The sequence below is a fragment of the Xiphophorus couchianus genome, chromosome 16 (assembly GCF_001444195.1).
Source record: "Xiphophorus couchianus chromosome 16, X_couchianus-1.0, whole genome shotgun sequence".
NCBI classification, from domain to species: Eukaryota; Metazoa; Chordata; class Actinopteri; order Cyprinodontiformes; family Poeciliidae; genus Xiphophorus; species Xiphophorus couchianus.
Genome location: NC_040243.1, coordinates 10,188,059 through 10,207,730, shown reverse-complemented (window position 1 = coordinate 10,207,730; position 19,672 = coordinate 10,188,059). Strand labels below are relative to the sequence as shown.

General features: G+C 37.6%; 1 protein-coding gene and 2 long non-coding RNA genes across 3 annotated transcripts in view; 2 read left to right on the top strand and 1 right to left on the bottom strand.

Annotated features, from left to right (window-relative positions):
* Positions 1 to 6,030: 6,030 nt before the first annotated feature.
* LOC114160367 (uncharacterized) lies at positions 6,031 to 6,456 on the top strand. The gene is made up of 2 exons (XR_003598754.1): positions 6,031 to 6,117; positions 6,401 to 6,456. It is a non-coding gene; the product is annotated as an uncharacterized LOC114160367 (long non-coding RNA).
* A 975-nt stretch (positions 6,457 to 7,431) lies between these two features.
* On the top strand, positions 7,432 to 13,242 carry LOC114160366 (uncharacterized). Its single transcript, XR_003598753.1, has 2 exons — positions 7,432 to 7,539; positions 8,772 to 13,242. It is a non-coding gene; the product is annotated as an uncharacterized LOC114160366 (long non-coding RNA).
* Positions 11,321 to 19,672, bottom strand: part of gcgra (glucagon receptor a) — a 39,247-nt gene continuing 30,895 nt past the window's right edge. Inside the window, exons 8-14 of the mRNA XM_028042941.1 lie at positions 19,340 to 19,499; positions 19,193 to 19,253; positions 18,701 to 18,770; positions 15,776 to 15,864; positions 15,549 to 15,693; positions 13,947 to 13,988; positions 11,321 to 13,852 (exon numbers count right to left, since the gene is read on the bottom strand). Of these exons, the coding sequence (XP_027898742.1) occupies positions 13,490 to 13,852; positions 13,947 to 13,988; positions 15,549 to 15,693; positions 15,776 to 15,864; positions 18,701 to 18,770; positions 19,193 to 19,253; positions 19,340 to 19,499 (930 nt within the window). The 3' untranslated portion in view covers positions 11,321 to 13,489. The remainder of the gene's footprint in view (positions 13,853 to 13,946; positions 13,989 to 15,548; positions 15,694 to 15,775; positions 15,865 to 18,700; positions 18,771 to 19,192; positions 19,254 to 19,339; positions 19,500 to 19,672) is intronic.

The following is a 19,672-nucleotide window of genomic DNA, read 5'->3' as shown; positions in this document are numbered from 1 at the left end:
AAACGAAACAAGTGACCTGTAAAGTATTGCAGTTAGGCTTCAGCTGCCTGCAGCACTCTTCTGTCCAGGTGGAGGAACTGCCAGCAAGGATTTAGTGCATTCCTGAGACGGAGTACATGCGGTGAGAATTAATGAACGAGAATAAATTCAAGGCAGATTAAATTTATGACTGGTGCACAAACAAGCCCCGTTTTGTACTGACAGATAGACACAATCCAAAAGGTAATCATTCACTTGTCAGTTTGCCTGTTTGCATCTCCCACCCAGGGGGTTCATTGTCGTGTACTGCATCTGTATTCTGTTGCTGGTCTGTTGCGTTAATGAATGCAGAGAGGCTTTGGTAGGCGGCTTTAATCTCCTGGCAGCTCCTGTTCACTGGAGCTGATTCTTCTTCTGAAGAAAGCAGGGGCAGCAGATGGATCACCATGAAGCCCAAAGGTTGGAGGTGGAGAGCTTTACCAGGTGCGACGAGGCCAGGCGAAAAAGACATGGTAACTTCTTATTGAGCTCATCACTTTGGCCATGAAACACTGAGCAGGAAGTTACATTTGGTCCTTCGGGCAAACTGTGCAGAAAGAAGAAGGTCATAGTCTGGTCAGAGAGTTCAATTAGGAAGGTCACACAGATGTCAAGCTGTCTGCTTCTGGTCCAAAGTCTTATTGATTTCAGAGGTCAGGAAAATCTATTGGAGCCATTTCAGGCTGTTCTTGCTCAGACTGGGGCGTTATCTCATAATGATTTGTCCTTCCATATCTAATACTGAGCTTTTAATGATGTAATCCCATTAACTTCTCACACAGTTCCCAGTCTGTCCCTCCACATGTCAGTATAATATAGGTTAATGGGTTCCTTTCCCTCACATAGTGTCTTATTTCCAAACTATGAGCAAGTTGATTCTTTTATGTTGAATTAAAAGCACAACCAGTACATTGCTTAGTGTTTTACCTTAAAACATAAAGGTATTTCAAATTGTTTATCACTGAAATTTACTGTGATAATTGTGAAAAAAAATATATAGTCTGGGAAGTTTTATCAGTAACATTGCCATTTTACTAATTTATTTTATTAAATTCCTTTTTTAATTTTAAAAGGCAAATCTCAATCTCGTTGTAATCTGTTGATGACAATGACAAATAAATCTTATCTATCTTATCTTATTTTTAATTTTGCTCACTGCCAATTATTAGAGTATTTCTAACTTGTTTATATGTCCTATAGAGTCTCCTGTGAAATCTTAAAATATTTCTATGAAAAAAAAAAATAGCTATAGTGGTAAGATAATGTAACCAACCAATTTCTACCAAGATATTTCAGCATTTCTTCAACAATGGCTTCAACAAATTGCTATGAATGGGATTGGATTCAGTTTCAAAAACCACCTCTGAGTGGTGTTATTAAAGCAGCAGAGCCTGAAGGTTTGAATTTATTTCCTAATAAATCCTGTGTAGATTTTTTTTGGCTTCTGCAATTTCTCAGAGAAACCACTGATAAATAGTGGCATCTGTTTGGCATCCTAAACTCAACATGAGGTTTGCCACACACCATAATCACTGAGCTGTATGTAATTCACACCAAAGTATGTTGAAACATCGGATATTTTACCTTTTTGAAAGCTGATGAAAGTCGAGGTGAATTTTGTTTATCTTGAAGTGCTTTGCACCCTGGACGAATTCCTAGTCCATCACACACACACTCATCGATGAATGCAATTTCGAGTGATCAAATGTCAGTCATGTTTTTAAGACAATGCAAGGAAGCCAAAATACTAGGAAGTAGCACCGAGGCGAACACGCCATTTCCATGCAGAAAGACTCCAGGTTGGGATTTGAACCTTCTTGCTGCAGAGCAACTGTGCAGTCATATTGTTTGACAGTTGACCCTAAAATTGAATAAATTGTTAACTTTCTATTACTAAGGCAAAACAGAAAGTCCCTTTTTAACATGAATTTAAAATCTTATTTTTGTTTGGACAACACTGACTTTATAACCTTTCTGTTCATCTGAAAGCTTTCCATTGGTCATATGGCTTAACACTTGGAGCCTTTGTTTGAGGAAACATGTTTCCACATTTTTGTGAAATTTTGCTCATTCTTTATTTTTTCAACTGTTCAAGCTGAGTCAGACTGAATGAAAAGCATCTTTGAACAATTTTTGCCACAGATTCCCTATTTGTTTTAAGTCTAGACTTTCACCTGTGCATTTTGGTGGACCTGCTTTGATCCAAGCATTAATATGGTGCTATGCTTACAAATGCACACCAGATTGCAATTTTTTTTGTTGTTGTAAAAATTGTGTCATTTTTCCTTGCATGTAACATTACGTTGTATGTTCAATAAAATCCCAATAAACCCACTCAAGTTTGTGATTGTAATTCACAAGGATCAAAGGTTGTGAATATTTTTGCCACACATTGTAAAGTCCTTAAATAATTATCTAGGTAAATGGAAGTCATATTTATTTGAAAAATACATTTTTGTTTGTGAATTTCCACATTTGCCCTTTATTTGAATGTGAAAACTGTAGGCAGGATGTTTCCTTCGATATCAGACATGTCATCTCTTCCCTGGTTTGATCTCATGTTGCTTTGGATGTCATCTGTTTTTCGGGGCAGGAGGAGGTTTGGTGGCGCTATTCGATTTTTGCAAACTATTCCCATAGGAACGATGTTTCTGCTTAAAATGTTACTCTTCTAAATCAACACAGTATGTACAGTTGTGCCAGTATGGCTCTTCTGTTAGAGTTTTAGAAATGAGACAAAATGGAAACAGGTTTATATGTTCATCTGTTTGTTGTTGAACAGCCAGGCCTGGGAGTGCAGAAAACCAAATGTTTGAAATATAACAGGCAGCAACAGCTTGGCAGCATGGTTAGTCATGACCATGGTCCTGATTAGCTCATTCTCGCTGTTCTGGCCAGAGACCGGTCAAAAAGATGCTTTAAGGTTTCTAATGCAAGATTAAAATCAGTCACATTCCTACATGGGTCAGATTTTGGAAGGTCCTTTGAAAATAGACAAATGATGTTACATTTCCTTAGAGGAAATGACAGAAAGCAAGTTTTGGACAGAGCAACGCCATTACAATCAGAAGAATCTTCATCATCAGGTTGAACTTTTCAACTTTTTCTATGTTTCAGTAGCAGCATTTGGAATTTTTCTACCTGTCCACAAACATTTCTACTGTTGTCTTTTTAATTTTTCAAAGCATGTGCTTCAGGTGTTTTCTGAATGCCAGTTTTATTTCCACTTAGCAGCACAGATCCATCTGTCAAAAAAAAAAGAGTAAGCTTCATAAAGCTCCTCAGGCTTATACAAATAAACTTTCTGGTTCTGCAGCTTGTCAGAATTGATTTCCTCTCACTAAAACACATCCACTGTTAGCGCTCTAAGGCACATTACCCATCCCTACCACAGTATCAAATCACCACATTAACATGGATTTGGCTAGCATTTTATTTATTTTACAGATCCATGACCTTTGTTGCTAATTTAGCTCATGAATCATGCTAAAAAAAACACCAATTACCAATGGATTATCAGTTATAATAGTTAACCAATCTACAAAATGATGCAAATCATAGTTGTAATATATTGTCTGTTAAATTATAGCAATTTGAAAACAATTGCAGCAGCCAATTTGGGTAGATAGAATTTGCCTTTCAGTTAATGCCTGAGGTTATTTCAAAAGCATTTAAATCCTAATTTCTAAAAATGACTCCAAGCTGTCTGTTTGTTCATTATTATTCCTAAAAAAAGTGATTTGTGTCCTAGAACAAAGTGCTTCTTGCAATAAAATCAAATCATAAAGAGGATATACAGTATATATATATATATATATATATATATATATATATATATATATATATATATATATATATATATACAATTTACATAATTACTACCTTGCAGCCAAAATGACCTGTCTCAACAACTCTTTAGCTCCTGAAAACTGCATCTGCAGTGGCGGCTGTGAACATGACCCATGTGAATTTTTCTCAAGCAGTGTTTGAGATGGGAGTTTACATGAACCAGGGTCTCCACCACACTTGACCAGTTCAGCTTTAATGTTATGGTTTAACTGGTAGCTTCCCTCATCATCAACTCCAACTCACCACCAGGTGGCAAACTATTAATGGTGAACTCCAGACGGAGGAGTTAAGCCCAAGAAAGACTTCATTTCTAAGACCCGTCCTGTTGTCGCAGTTGTTTCGTTGCCCGTCAAATTTGTTATCAATTAAAAATTAATTCATGATCTCAATCTCTATCTCAAACCAACCGAACATGACAGTAATGCTTCCATGTTACTGTATTGTACCAGTTTTGCTTCACAAATACTCCTGACTGAGATAGTAGACTGTTATTAGTTTGTATCAGCTACATTTATCAGGCACATAATTACAAACAAAAATCATATCTGGATATTTCAAAAGCGGTGTTTGTATTGGACATCATGTGCAATTTCAGTGGTTGGTTATCTGAACTAAAAATAATAAATCTGGTTATTTTCCATTTATTATTTTACACACTCTTTAAATGTAGTCGCAGTGTCGTGGGAAGAGTTATGGCTGTACATATAAAGACAGATTTCATCCATGCTATTTAATTATATTCACTGTCTATGAAAATAAAGTTACATTATTCAGACCTGGGCTAGCATAGGATTCCTTTTTGATTTTGAGTAAAATAGTTAATTTGCTGTATAGAAATTATCCAGTACTCTGCACTATGCAGTGATATGAGTTCTGCCAGTCATCTAATCGCATGCAACTATTTTTATACACAACTTTACTTTTAATCTGAGAAAAGCTTGGTTATCTGACTCCCGATCCATGAATTTAGCCAGAGCCATGTCAGTCACTCTGCCTTAGTGCTTCCGCTATAAAACACCGCATGTCTGAGAGATTGAATTTGTTCAGCCTATTCTATGTTTTACTGCTACAATCTGATCCCACATTATGTTGATTTAATTTGTCACGCTTGTGATCAGACAGCACCGGGGGTGTTGATAGACTATTAGGCCCTGGCGAGGGGCATCTTTCAGTTGTGTGTGAGTTCACTGAGTCTTCTTCGTATTACACGGGGATGTTGTGGCTTTGGTAAATTGGCTTTGACCCAGACTGTGTGTACTCAGGGGACTCTGCGTTGCTTTAGGGACACGATAAGAGGACTTCTCAAATATAGCAAATGAGTTCTTGCAACCGATGCCTGCGCCGATGACGTGAAGGCATTAACCAAACAAATGATGGTGATCATACTTTACTCCTCTGCCTTGTGAGGATGAGGGCAATTGATGCTGATGTAGCAGGGCAGAATGCAAGCCTTGAAACCTGAGGAATATGGAATGAATAAACATAAACTGTCCAAAAAAAAAGTCATGTGCATGCATTTACAGTTCTTCAGTTACACTGCTATTGCACAGAAAATACTTTTTGTGTGTGATGTGTGAATGCCTAGAAACTCATTTTGCCAAAAAAACAAATATCTCAAAAAAAATGTCTGCCTAATCGAATCTTCAGCTTAACTAAGAGTTTTATAGAGCATTTTCACAAACAACACAAGTTTATCTAAGCTTTGACTACGTTTATTAAAATGTAAGGGGCTATGTATTATCAGGATTTCTGATTCGAGGATTTCTCAAAGATGCATGAATGAATCAAAGCAGAACTCTATGTATATGTTTGAGAGAATGACAATATAACATAATGGAGAGCTGAGAAAAGCTGATTTTACATAAACAAAATGTCTGAAAGTGATCAAGTTACGATGCAAAGCTTCAAGCATTTACTTTAACTCCAAAAGCCAAATGACAATTTGCAAATGCACTCTGGGAAAAAAAAAACTGAATTTTTGAAGAACAGGCCTGTGGTCTGATGAGTTTGGCCACAATCGCCACGGTTAAATTAGGATTAGGAGAAGAAAAGAGGGAAACTTATTACTGTTGTTGGATTCATTCCTCCCATTCCGCTAGGGGGCTCTGTAGTTGTTTTGCATTGGTAGTGGAGGGGAGGTGAAAGAAGAGAAGAAACTTACGGCACCGAGACTGCCGTTAGCTGAAGCTAACAATCTGAAGCTACAATAAAATCATATTCTACTGGCGTTCATGAGTGTTGCCCAACGTGGTGAGTTATTAATGCTGTAAGCTGTGGGGAGATGAGTTTTTTGTTATCTGTTCTAAGCGTGAGCTCGCTGAATTTGCTAGTGCTAATTAGCCCAATGCTAGCTGTGTTTGCTGCGCTGTGATAGTTGAATGCCGATGTTTATTATATGACGAAGTGTTCTAAGAATAAACTGCCTTATAACAGGTTAGTCAAGCCTAGCTAATAAATCTATGTTTAAGTTTGTGTTGATTGAATTCTGCAATACTAAGTATTGATGTTTTGTTTTTTCTTACTTTATTTACAGTTTAACCGGACGGCACGTCCGTGTAAAAGCACTCGGCAATAAAAATAAACAACAACAACGACTATCTTATGTTCTTTGTAACAACTGTGAAGAACAGAGGGGGTAGCATTGTGTTATGTTGTTTTGAGGAAGGTGGTAACTGGTGCACCTCCAAATTAAATAAATTCATGATAAAAAGAAATTAAAGGAAAAATACTGAAACAGCAGATCAACACATGAACCGGGAAAAAAACAAAACAATGGTTGGACACAAATAGGTTTTTCTACTGACAATATACAGAGTTATTCCTCCAAATTACAAAGAGGCTTAAGGACAACAAAGTTAAGGTTTTGTTGTGACCATCACAAAGCCCTGATTTCAGTCCAAGAAAAAAAATGTATCCAGAGCTGGAAAGATTAGTTTGAGCATGGAAACTTACAAATCTGACTTAGATGACCCAGTTCTGAGGAATGGGCTTGAATTCAAGGAAACTATTGTGAGAAGCAGAAAAGACAGGGGAAAAGATTTTGTCTTTTATACGATATATGTAGTTTCAAAATGCATCTTTTAAATTAACCATCAATAAAACAAGCACATGGCTTTAAAAGTATCACACCAACACTGTGTGAGGGAGGAGCAGTCAGGAGCTGGGACGCAGTGAAGTCCGTGCACAGCTGACACACGCACACAAACACGCACATCCGACATAACTTACTTGTTGGTTTCAGCATAAACTGGCGCGGTTCATCGTGGATACACACGTGGTGTTCCTGCTTCTGTTGTCATATCCATCCTAGCTTGTAATTTTCACGACAGCTTAGATTTTCAAACAAAGCTATTTCCGGATTAAACGCGCTGGTACGGAGTCACGTGATGACGTGATGAGGTATTGAGCGTTTTTGTTTTTCTATTAAATTGAGTATTGTATTTCTGGTCACAGGTTTGTTATTTTTCAGTATTATGATTATTTTATTTTGTATACTTTGATAAGAGTTTGCTTGAGTTGGAAGTGACTTTTTATTTTTTTTTGTGTGTTTGTTTTTCTTCTTGTGGGCGGAGCCTGTGACTATAAAGAGGGCTCTGCACAGCAGGGAGCCAGTCTGAGTGTAGATTCCCAACATGTCTCACTGAAGGTGAGGACTTTTGAGCTGCTATGACGGTACTGCTGTTTTTTTTATTTTTTGTCTGATTTTGAACCTGCCTGGACATCCATTGTAAATATGCTGTTCAGCTTCTCCAACTTTTTTCTTTCTTTTTTTCTAACTTAAAGATAAGCACAATAAACACCATTTGAAGTGAACTACGGCACTGGCCTATCATTTTTTGTCCAAGTCAAAAAGTATTTTGACTTGGACAAAAAATCCAAGTCAAAAAGTTTTGTGGAGAGCCCTGCCACACAGTGTTTTCCAACACTTTTTTTTTTTTTTTCCACCAAGCTCCTTTTTGTACACAAAATGTTGCATCATCAGGTTCACAAATGCCTGGTCACAATGAAGGAACAAATATTTGTTTCATTATTGAATTTTTCACTTCGGTCTTGCATAATTCAGTCTATGGTTGAGATGGCAAGACTCTGGTACCACAAAGGAGCAACTTATTCATTTTATTTTTCATAAAAGCTTTTAAGAGAATTCTGAGAAATAACGATGATCGCGTGCTTGAAGCAGAGTTCGTTCAGTGCGACAGGCTCACCTACAGTCAGTTTAAATCTCACACAGCTGTCTGTTCTTTAGCAATATTTAGTTGACACTATAAGTATGAAACTCTTCCTCATAGCACATTTATACTAGAAATGTAAACATTTATCCACTCATGATTTCTTTTTACAACAGCGTTTCGGTGTAAGTAAGATTGAAAATATTGAAAGTAATTTCTTCAGGAAGCATGTTGCAAATCTGCAAAAACGCACAATTTTGCTGGGTGAGGTCTTACAGGGTGTGATAAGTGTTGAATATTAACCTTGAACTGTGAAAATGTATTTATTTTTAGACATTTACGAAGCTAAAATTTGAGACAGAAAGAATGAGAAGGAAAGACCGGAACAGATAAAACTCTAACTCTGACAGAGAAGTCTCTGTGTTTATGTTAATAATGTGATATGTGACAGTTTCTTATATTTCAGCTCTGAGTTTTGTAGTCACTGGACTGTAAAATGAAAGCCTGTTTTGAAAAGATTTTGTACTACAGCTCTCTGTCTTCGTTCATTTTGCTGATGGGAAACAAACTCAAACCAATGACACAATCCCTTCCTCAGATATGAAACCTGATCGCTGTTTTCACACCGAGCAGAATGAAAAGCTCATGCCACTCTTACACACTCACACTTTATTTCAGTACCCTTTGTCCTTGTGGATGTTTAATATTCATTCAGTATACGCTGTGTCTCTGCAGCTGTGCCACGATGAAGATCCTGGGAGGCGATGACAGTGTGAAAGCCACAAAGGCCTGTCGGAGACATGAAGGTGGAAAATAACTCACTGGCTTTATGGCTCAATCACACATAATCAGTTCGTCCACATCAGGTCACTGCAGGCTCAGTTCCCCTACCTGAGGGAGAAAATATTGACCTTTCTCCCTAATACATACATTTACCTTTTGAGCATGTTGTATACAGATAAAGGGAGTTTGAGCCACATTTTCTTCTCATTATTCCTCTATTATTAAATAATGTAAACAATTCACCTTTAATGAAAAAAAGTGTTACTGTCAGTTCATATAATGCCCTTGCCAGGGTGGGTTTTTTTGTCAGAAATTTGGCAGGTTATCATTGGATATGCTTCTTCTGTGTGCTCTTCATATTTTGAAACCATTATGCAGACCAATGGTAAACCACATTTCGTCAGAGTTTGTAATCTTCCTCTCTTACATTCATCACAAACAACCAGGCAGGAAGCCGCTTCAGTGGAGGGAACTGGGAAGAAAGTCAGAAAAAACACCACAACAGTTTGGTTCAGTTGTACAAAACTGACAGAGACAAATTAGAGCTTAAAAATAGACTATCGGTAATATTTTTACTGTTTAGGTTAACTTCGAGTAAAACGCTTAAAGGACAAATATCCCACATGAACAGTCATTACACCCAAATATGTGCCTGCTGATATCCATAGATTGATTCATTAAGTATAAAATTTCCTCCAAATGTTCCTTCTGCAGGATTTTTATCCATGAAAATTAGCTGCAGCGAGGAGTCATTTTTTTCTCAGTGCCTGAGCCAAATCAATATCAGATTGTGTGTCAGAAATTTACATTCCCTTTCTGCCAAAAAATGTGTAGCATTAGTTTGAGGCAACATATGGGGCAACTTGAAATATTGTGAAAAAAACTAAACAGAAAACCAAAAAAAAAAAAGAGTTGATCACAAAATTATTAATTGGTCTGGCTTTTAAACCGGGAGCTGGACCAGACGACGAATCAATACTTAATTTTTTAGCAAGGTCTACTTCTTCATCAGTCAGAACACTGTCACCAAAGAACATATCAATTTAATCAGCATATGCTTTCTCTTTTCTTTAATGTCTTAAGCATCTAATGATACAAAATACTTAGTGAGGTAAATTCATATTTCACATACATAAAATTTTATTCTTTGACCACTTGCACAGATATAATACAATATATGACAGACTGTTTACACCTGAATGTGGTCAGCTTCCACTGACCTGTTCATACTTTACGTAACCACCGTGACTAGAAGAGTAAAGAAACATATTGATTTGAGCCTTTCCAACAATACATTCAGACGAAGAGGAGTCAGTCCGACAAGTCAGAGTTTGTTAAAATACAGATTTTATTTTGAAATGAAAATAGCAATATACATCTGTTTTGCCGAAACCAGTCATCACTCATTTGTTTTGAGTGTGCAAGCATTTCCTTCCACTTCTGCAGCACCTGCGTGAGCACCGTGCTCCCAGCTCAATTATTGGATGTCTACTTGCTCTGTGAAAACCCTCGGCTGATGGAAAATAGCTTCTGCCTGCATTTTTTTCCTACCCACTCAACGGTAGAAACTGGCTGGGAGCAGAACAATTATCTGACACAACAAAAATGTTGCTGTAGTGCTCAAATTTGCTCTGAGGTCCATCAGGGCTTTGAAATAAAGGCCAGAGCTCTTTCTTCTTTACAAACTATATTGGCATGAATTCTGGGAAGGTCCTGTGGTCCTGTTCTGCGTAATGCCAGAGTTTGACTGATTTGTAACGGCCTTTAACCTCTGTGCTCCTCTGTTTTTCTTCAGCAGCCTTTTGGCTGCGGATGTATTTCCTCTTAGTGTAATACATCCACGTATCTGGAATAATAACGTCAAAAGTACTCATACCCTGTATAAACACACATTCACAAGAAGGCTAAATTATGCATATAAACTCTCACATATGTGCATATAACATTTAGCTGTTATAAATTAACACCATGCAAATAGTCATTCACACAAAAATCATGTACATAGCTCACGCAGATCTGCTAGGAACTCAAAGCTTGATTAATGCTCTGTAGGTGGTCATCGCTTTTTATCTACAAGCAACTGTACCGCTAACATTAGCATCTAAAAGCTAACTGGAGAAGCTTTGTTCTACTTTCAGGATGTGGTTGCATGGTAAACACTGTCCATGGAGAAATATGGCGCCTGTAACCACTAGCACCTTCTGGCTCACATTTGTACGGTATTTGATGTCACTTTATGGCATACGTTAATACTTTAGAGTTATAGCTCTACATATCTGCTAAACTGGCAATGTAATACTGCAAACACACACTGTTTTGGAGGTGCTGGGTCACACTGAGTAACACTGATCCATTATGAAGTGATGGAAATGTGGCTTCACTTGGTTGTTTGTTGGCTTGTTTTTGCATTGATTGTAGCGGCACATGGTTGGCACTTTTTCTACATACAGTTTAAGGTGCCTTGCAAAAAGTCTTACCCCTTTGACTAGTTTTTAAAAAAATTTTTTTTACATTTTGTCATATTAAAAGCACAAACTTCAATCTGTTTATTGATATTTTATGTGGCAAATCAACCAAAATTGTTGATGAGACATGTTGTCTTTTAATTTTGCGAATTAAAAAAAATCTGAAGTTTGTATTATGCATCTTCATTCTCCTTAGTTTCTGATACCCATAAATAAAATCCAGTGCAAAGTCGCCTTTAGAAACATCCATCCATTGAATTTTTCTGCAAAATGTTAATAACAATCATCAATGTATTGAGAAATAAATTAGGACGCCCCACATAGATTCCAGTTTTAAAAGACTAAATGTACACATAAGCTTATCGCACTTAGCCAGAGTTTTGAAGGCAGCTTGTATTTTTTAAATCTCAGACATTTAGCTAGGTGTGCTTTCGATCGCTGAACTGAGAGTTGAACACCATGGTTGGATCTAAAGAGCTATCTGCAACCTTTAAAATGAATATTGTAGGCTCTTATGAATATTATACTGAATTTAAAGAAGTCTCAAAAGAACAAAATAAGCCATTCCACTTTACAGAAAACAGTCTATACATGGAGGATATTTAAAACAACTGCCAGAACACATAACTCTACTTATCACAGTCCACCCTGAAAGCAGAAAACAGGATGCTAAAAAAAGTATCAAAAATAAACTAAACAATCAGAGTTAACTTCAATGATAAGTGTACAAGAAGGAAATACTTGCTCTCTAAGCAACAGACAAAGACTAGGACTTATATAGGAATTATATTCTTTAAACAGATTCATCTAAATCTGAGGTATTTTGACAACATTTTAAGAAAAGAACCAACTCGCCCCAACTGTGAAGCACAGAGGTGGAGGTGTCATGTTTTGGGGATATGAAACGTGACCTGACCACTGCTCACCTATCATGAATTGAACCATGTCTCAACTAGTTCTTGAACAAATTATAGCTCAACAAGAACTGGACCCGGCAACATGACGATGACTTCAATTCTGAGGTGAATCATAGCTCTTGATGTCACTATGTACCTGAAAACTAACACTTAATATCCTGAACAGACCTTCCAAATGGTGGGAGTAGCTTAATGCTGTGGGGATGCTTTTCTTTCAGAGAAACACTGAAGCAAGTCAGATTTGATTGTTACAGCAAAGCGGAGCATCTAAAGGAATATTTCTAAAGGGCAATGCTGGAAGAACATCTTAGAGTAGCTAAAATATTATGACAGTGGCATGGCTATAAATGCGTACCACTCTTCAGATTAATATTTTTAAAACAAAAATAAAAACCTTAAATATTCTGTCTTTAGTTTGCCAGTAATGTGCTTCTTTCTGATTGTCTTTTACATAAAATTCCAACAAAATTCATTGAAATTTGTGTTTTTGTAATGCAACAAAATGTGAAAAAGGGGTATTAATACTTTCACAACTGTGACACTGTAACACTCAGCAATACCAAAAGAAAAGCAGTGTTATTCATTTAGTTCTTTACACCTCAATCTTATTTGTTTTTCTATGCCAGGTAGGACCTGGGGGGAGCAGCTGCCTTTTTCCCATCCACAATAACTGTGGTTACTTCACTGTGAAGTCACCAGAATGTTTTTTTTTTCTTCCTTTCTCTGTACAGTTTCATTAAAATCAGTATGAACAAGATAGCAACATACACGCAACAGAGCAGAGCATATAGAGTACAAAAAGCAATCCCTTCTGTCCTTCTTGTTCCGTGTCATTTGGTCTTGTTTATTGTGTCCAATATCCAGTTTGTTGTACCACAAAACACACATTTGTCATATGCCAAACACTGAAGCAAAGACTCACACCAGGACTTGGTGTGTTTTTTTGGGGGGGGTTTTTTGTATTTCTATTGTAGTTATTTGTGTTTTGTTGATATTGTTTGTAAAATTGTTCAACAGGCAGCAGCTTCATATAATTAAAATGACAAAACATCCATTCACAAGACTCACAGCACACTGAGCATCCTGGTCTGGATGTCTGCCATACTGCTGTCATATTACAGGGCTGAGAGCCACTGCATCTCCCGGTGACACTGATGACTGACGACTGCTCCCACAAGTGAATCAGTCGGCACACCGCTTCAAAACCCAAGTAGGGCTTTCAGTCAGAGCTCCATCAGAGCTCAAAGCCGTCTAACTTCCTTCCGAAAGTCCTTTCTCCTTGTTTCTTTTAAAGGTGGCTCTCAACATTCTCTCTCTGAACCTCATAACACTGCGTCTTCCCTGACTGGTTGATGTCCTCCACAAGGGTGCAGTTGCTGGTTCCTTCGTTCTGCTGCGAGCTGGAGTTTTCCGTCTCCTTGCCGTGGACCATCCCGTTGTGGCAGCAAGCCACGAGCCACGTTTGCTCTTCGGGACGGCAGACCGGGCCAGAAGATTTGGCGATGTCTGGGAGGTGGGGAAGCCGAGGGATGTGGTTCAACAGGCTGGCTGTCTTAGTGTTGTTGGAATTGCTGTAGGTGTGGCGATATTCCTCCTCGATGTTCCTCCCTAGCTTCCAGCGCTTCCACTTCTTCAGAATCTCAGATTGCACCTACGGAAATTACAAATGTTAAAGGAGAGGTTAAGAAATGTGACAACATAAAAATCAGAGGTTGGAAACATTTAATGTAGCTCAGGAAACTCACTTCTTTGTTGACAAAACAGTACAAGATCGCCACCAGGAGACCCTGAGAAGACAACGGATATTTATCCAAAACTTATTGAAATGTAACATTTTTTGAGACCAAAGGAATATCCTTTCACAGATTTTTCATCCACACAAATATGACCAGTGATGAGCCATATGGCTAGTTGCCCAAGGCAGCATTAGATAGAGGGGTATTAGTTACACCTCTTACCGTGCCATGAAATCTTTATTTATAAAGCACTTTAAAATAACCAAAGGCAAACAAAGTACTGCATAATATACAAATGGCAAGCAATAATAATAAAATAATGGACAAGTTAAACACAAACAAGTTAAAATAGACAAATTAAGATTGTTAAATACATGTCATCTATTGGTTCTATGCACATCCAATACAGCATTTTATTTTTCCCTGCAGCAGCACAAAGAAAATTCCGTACATTTAGTTTTTTTGGGGGGGGACAGAAAGTACCATAACCAAGACCTACAGTTAAACCCTAAAACTATTCACACCTTTGACTGATTAATATTAAAGTTTCTCTCATTTAACCAAGAAGTTTCTGACAGAAAATTCGAGGCTTCTCTCAAAAGATATTAAAAACAAAAATGTGAGAGGGGTAAGAGTGTTTCTTAAATCTGATTTTATTCCCATTTTACATTAGTTTTGTCAAAAATTGCTCTATAATCAACAGAAACATCTGCATTGGCATTACAGCGGTAAATGCATGTTTTGCATGTTTCCACTGGCGTTTTGATTATTTATCTTTGCTTTTTGAGCTCCAACTCTTTGAGGCTGGAGGGCCTCCTCGCCATCACACTAATCTTTAGCTCCCACCAAAGTTTCTCCATGAGTTTCAAGTTGAGGCTCAGGCCATGCCAACCCAAAACATTCGTATTGCTTCCATTCAGAGGGAGCATGTTGTCAAAATTAAAACATATTTCAAACCTAAATATGCCCGAGGTATGAATAATATTTGGGCTCAACTGTAATCTTCCACATCTTGTTCATCATCTCTCTTTACTTCGTTCTTTCGTTAATTTCCCTACAGCACACACACGCTGATCCGGAATATCTGTGACAACTTTTCTCGGAGTATTTTACGGGGAAAGCAACACAGCTGTTGTGTCACAATGAGGACGGACACAGCTGGGAAGGGTTGATCAGACGAGGCACATTGTGAGGTGAGATTATTATTTATGAACACGGAGCGAAACAAATGCATAAGAAATAAAAAAATAATGACAAAATGGATAGTAAGTTTTTTTATCAGGTTAGTAATAATCGGTGAGCTACAATGAGTGCATGTATTTGAGGGTCATCTGTAGTTTGAGGAAAGGTGCACCTATGTTTTTTTTTTTTACTCAGAAGATTCTCTTTTACACAATCTTCCCTCCTATGTGGTTTATTTGGCTCATCAATTGGCAGATTAGATTATTTTTAACGCATTGCCTCCTGACACTGACTTTTTACAGGACTTCTTCCCCACCACTACAGCAGTTTAATTTCTTAAAAACTCTTTATTCTTTCTGCTATCGCTTCATAAATGACTTGACTAAGGCATGTAAATAAATGTGTTTGTTCTTAAAATCATGCTCCAACCTGGAAGGAGGAGAAAAAGAGGTCAATAAAGAGCTTAGTGAGACGTAAATGCAAGCTCTTGTTGGTGGTCTCCTCAGGCAGGAAGATGAAGACAATCTGATGGATACCCAGAAGAGGAATCAGTGTTAAAGTTGATTTCGCCAACCTGAGATGTAGAAAAAGAACATAAGCTAAGTGCCAAATAAGAAACTACAATTAAAAGGATCGATTTAATTATCTAAACTTACCTGACTTTATAATCTGTGTATCTCATCTGGTGTGCTCGAAGTTTTGAGACAAGAATTTTGATGATATGTATAAAGATAATAAAGTTGATCTGTGAAAAGACAAGAGATATTGTCAAAAACGGCAAAAATGGGTTATAAACATAATGAAAAGAAAGTTGCAAAATATTTGTTGCTTCCTGAAGTTGCTTTGCCCCTTGGAAATATTGTAAAATTATAGGACCTTTTCTTCTTTACAGGCTATTCTTTTTCGGGGACTCAGCCATTTCTTTTGTTGTTTTTCAAATAATAACTTAACCCTGCATTATTTTTCATAGCTTACACGTTTCTATGAGCTCAACAAATCTTGCAAACTTTAGAAGTGTTTTACCAAAATCGTCTTGCCACCGACCCCAGCAGAGAAAGACCCTGCTTGGTGGTAAAAGCCAAGTCTCTTAGTCTTTCTGATTCAAGAGGCCCCTAATGTTGTTATCCAATTTTCTGTTGTGCAATGACAAATAAATATAAACATTGTAGTTAGCAAAATGAGACGACTTGGGCTTCCACTGAAGGTAACGTTTGTGGATGATCCAAAGATGCCTGTTGTAAGCTAGGAAAGTCGTTAATGCAACATCCAACCGAGTGAAAAGCTCCGCTGAAGGAATATTGCTAAATTTGATGATAAATACAGATAGAAGATTTCTCAAGAGCAAATGCTTAAGTTTCCCCTGAAAAGTCAAAACATAAATAAGCATCAGGAATAAATCCTCCAGATTAAAACAATATATTACACAACTTTGTTGGAACTCTACCGCCTGTAAGACGATGTGAAGGGAAGACAAAAAAAACTTGATTCACTCAAATCTGAATGATGCGTCATCATTGCATATATCTCTAGAGGCAGAGTGATGGCTTGGGCTTAAAGAGTGCTTTGCGAAACTCTTCACACACTTTAACTCTTTCCACATTTTTCATGTTACTATCACACACTTCAGTGTTTTTTTATTGATGTAATAAAAAACAGGCAATCTGAAAAGTGTGCTGTGCTTTTATATTCATTTATATTTATATAAAGATTAGTGTGATTCCAGTCAGCAGAGTCTCCTACCTGCACTGTGAATCTCTGGAGCTCCTCCAGAGACAACATTGTGCTTCTAGCCATTTCTCTGATTAATGCGCTCCTTGCCAGGCTATTTAGTTTAGATGAGCAACCATGTCGTGGCAGGTTTGTGGCTGTAGCATTCCTTTTTCATTTTCAGATGATGGATTGAACATTACCCACAAAGATTTCTGAAGATTAAACTTCTCCACCACTTCATTCCCGACCTCTCTGCTGTGATCCCAGCTCTTTGTGATGCATTTTTGTTCCCTAATGTTCTTTAGAAAACCTCTGAGGCCTTGGGAGAACAGCTGGATTTATACTTAAATAACAACCTTGAAACAAAAAGCTGTGGTGAAGACTGCAAAGGTTTTCAAAAGAGAAAAGAACCACTCTGATGATTGATTGATTCCAGTCGCCTGGCGATTATTGCCAGTGAATCACTATCGCCAAAATAAAATTTTTTTACTGGTTATGTTAATGTTGTAAAAATTTGTTTGGTTGATTAAGCTTGAAAAGAAATCAACCAAGGGAAAAAGACTACAGATATTACATTTTCTGAAATTAGGTCGATTATCAAGGACAACATATTCAAATCTTAACGGTTATTTATCCACTGCAAGTAAACAACAGATTCGTATGTAACTTCTAACAATCTGGTCCAAATACTTTAAAGCTTCTGCCCTTTCTATGAAAACACAGTTCTTATTATTTTACCTAGCTTACTTTGTGCAGGGCAAATGGGAACATTTAATTAAACAATCATGTTCAAAACAATCACAGATTCTTAGCTCCTAATAAATGCCTCTAAGAAAAAAGGATTTGGTTTCAAATACTCTGAAATTAAAGAAGAGAATATCTGGTTAGCACGCAAGCAGCAACTGCAGCTCATTTTTATAACAACTAAATAAAAAAACTGAAGTTTCTTGTCAAACTGAATCTGTCTCTGACCAACACATGCAGATTAGATGTAAAACAATTAATCACTGGAACATCTTCCATGTCAGCTGGCATTTTTTAAGAAACAGTCGGCGCTTTTCTGATGAACATGCATTAGGATGTGACCTTTAACATGTTCATTCTGCGAGGATTAAATTAGGAAAGTATGCTGGACTTAATTTGGACGCATGACTCTAATCTCTATCTGTTCAGAGCAATATGAAAGCTAAAATGTTTATTAAAAAAAAAGTTGTTTTTTTTAATATTTAAGATGTGACCTGAATAATTGATAATGGGTTTTTAGGATACAGTTTTGGATAAGTAAGTAAGTTAAACATTTTTCGTTGGTAGTTTGCCAATTCTGGAAGTGTTTCGGCTTTTCCTGCTCTGATGCGGAGTTTGAAAAAAAAAAAAGAACAAAAAAAAAACGGTGAGATCAGAATAACGAGGGAAACTCTGGAATGAGGACCAGCCCCACCATTCCTACAAACAACTCTGACACAGGAATTCCTGCGGGATACAGGCCACTTAGCAGGACGATTAATGCATGGAAAATGCCAGGATGTCTGGCGGCATGACCGATTGGAGCAACATAAACGCTCTGAACTGATCCTCACAAAGCACACGATCTGAACAAAATGCATGATAATTGTATTTGTTTGACCCAGAACCCTGGGAGGCCTAACATGCGTCCCACACGTTAGATCTGAAGCACAGCCAACCTTTCTCACTTCATAAATAAATGAGCTGGTTTTAATATTGCATGGGGTACAATTTGACAAAAACACTATGCAGTCAAGTGGAAAGGCAAGATGCCAGTCGTGCATTTGGAGTTTTCTTGGGATTACATTTGTGCTGAATTTGAACAAAAAAAGAATTAGAAATGAAAAATGGATGTTGCAGAAAATTACCACAACGCCAAGCAGTATCGGCGCTCGGATTATCCACCAGATATTCATGTCGGTGTTTTGCTCCCAGCACCTGAAAACAGAAACTCATTGAAGGAAACTGAAGCAACTACAGGACATTTCTTACATGCTTCTTTGACATTTGCTCTGTAATTTATAGCTTCTTTGTTCTGAGATTTGCATCTGAGTCTCGTGTTGGCGGACAAGATATTTTCTCAGCATTTAGAAAGTGTGGCTGTGAAATTCCTGTCCCTCCGTTTACCGCTAAGCAACGCGCAAGAGGGGCTTGACGATGAAAGTAAAATATTTCTGACATTTTAATGTTTTGACTCCTGACCATGAGATAATTTAATTTCTCCTCAGAGCAACAACAAGCTGCTGTAAATTTTAATCCCACATTTAGAGTTCAACAAACCACCTTTTGAAAACATCTTAACACGGTCACATAAAAATATTGCTTTCAAAACTAAAAGTAAAAGAAGAAGAAATACTTACTCTTTATTTTCATATAAATATTTAGAGACTGCCCAAGGAACAAGGAATATTAATGGTGTTCCTGTAAAAAAACAAAAACAAACAAAAAACAGATTATATGCTGAACTTGCAGACACACATCCTCGTATCCAGAATAGGCCAGCTCACCCCAACCAATGCACAGGTAGATTTTGAAGTAGTTCCTCTCCGTGAACACGGTAATGACCAGCAGGTTGTGGAGGTAGATGCCTTCCACCAGCAGCCAGTAACTGTTGGCCATGATGCTGTACTGCATCATCACCACGGCAGTGCGACAGCTAACTGTGGTCTGCAAGAGAGCAGAGGGAAGTTTCACAAAACTACACATGCATTTTCAGCTGAACGTGGTCAGATCAGAGCCGCTGCAGATGGGATCTCCTTCTGGCAGCGGGATTCAGGCGTTGTGCCAGAGGCGATCGGATTCCACAAAAGCAGCGGCTTTAACAGCCAGCTGTGTCACAC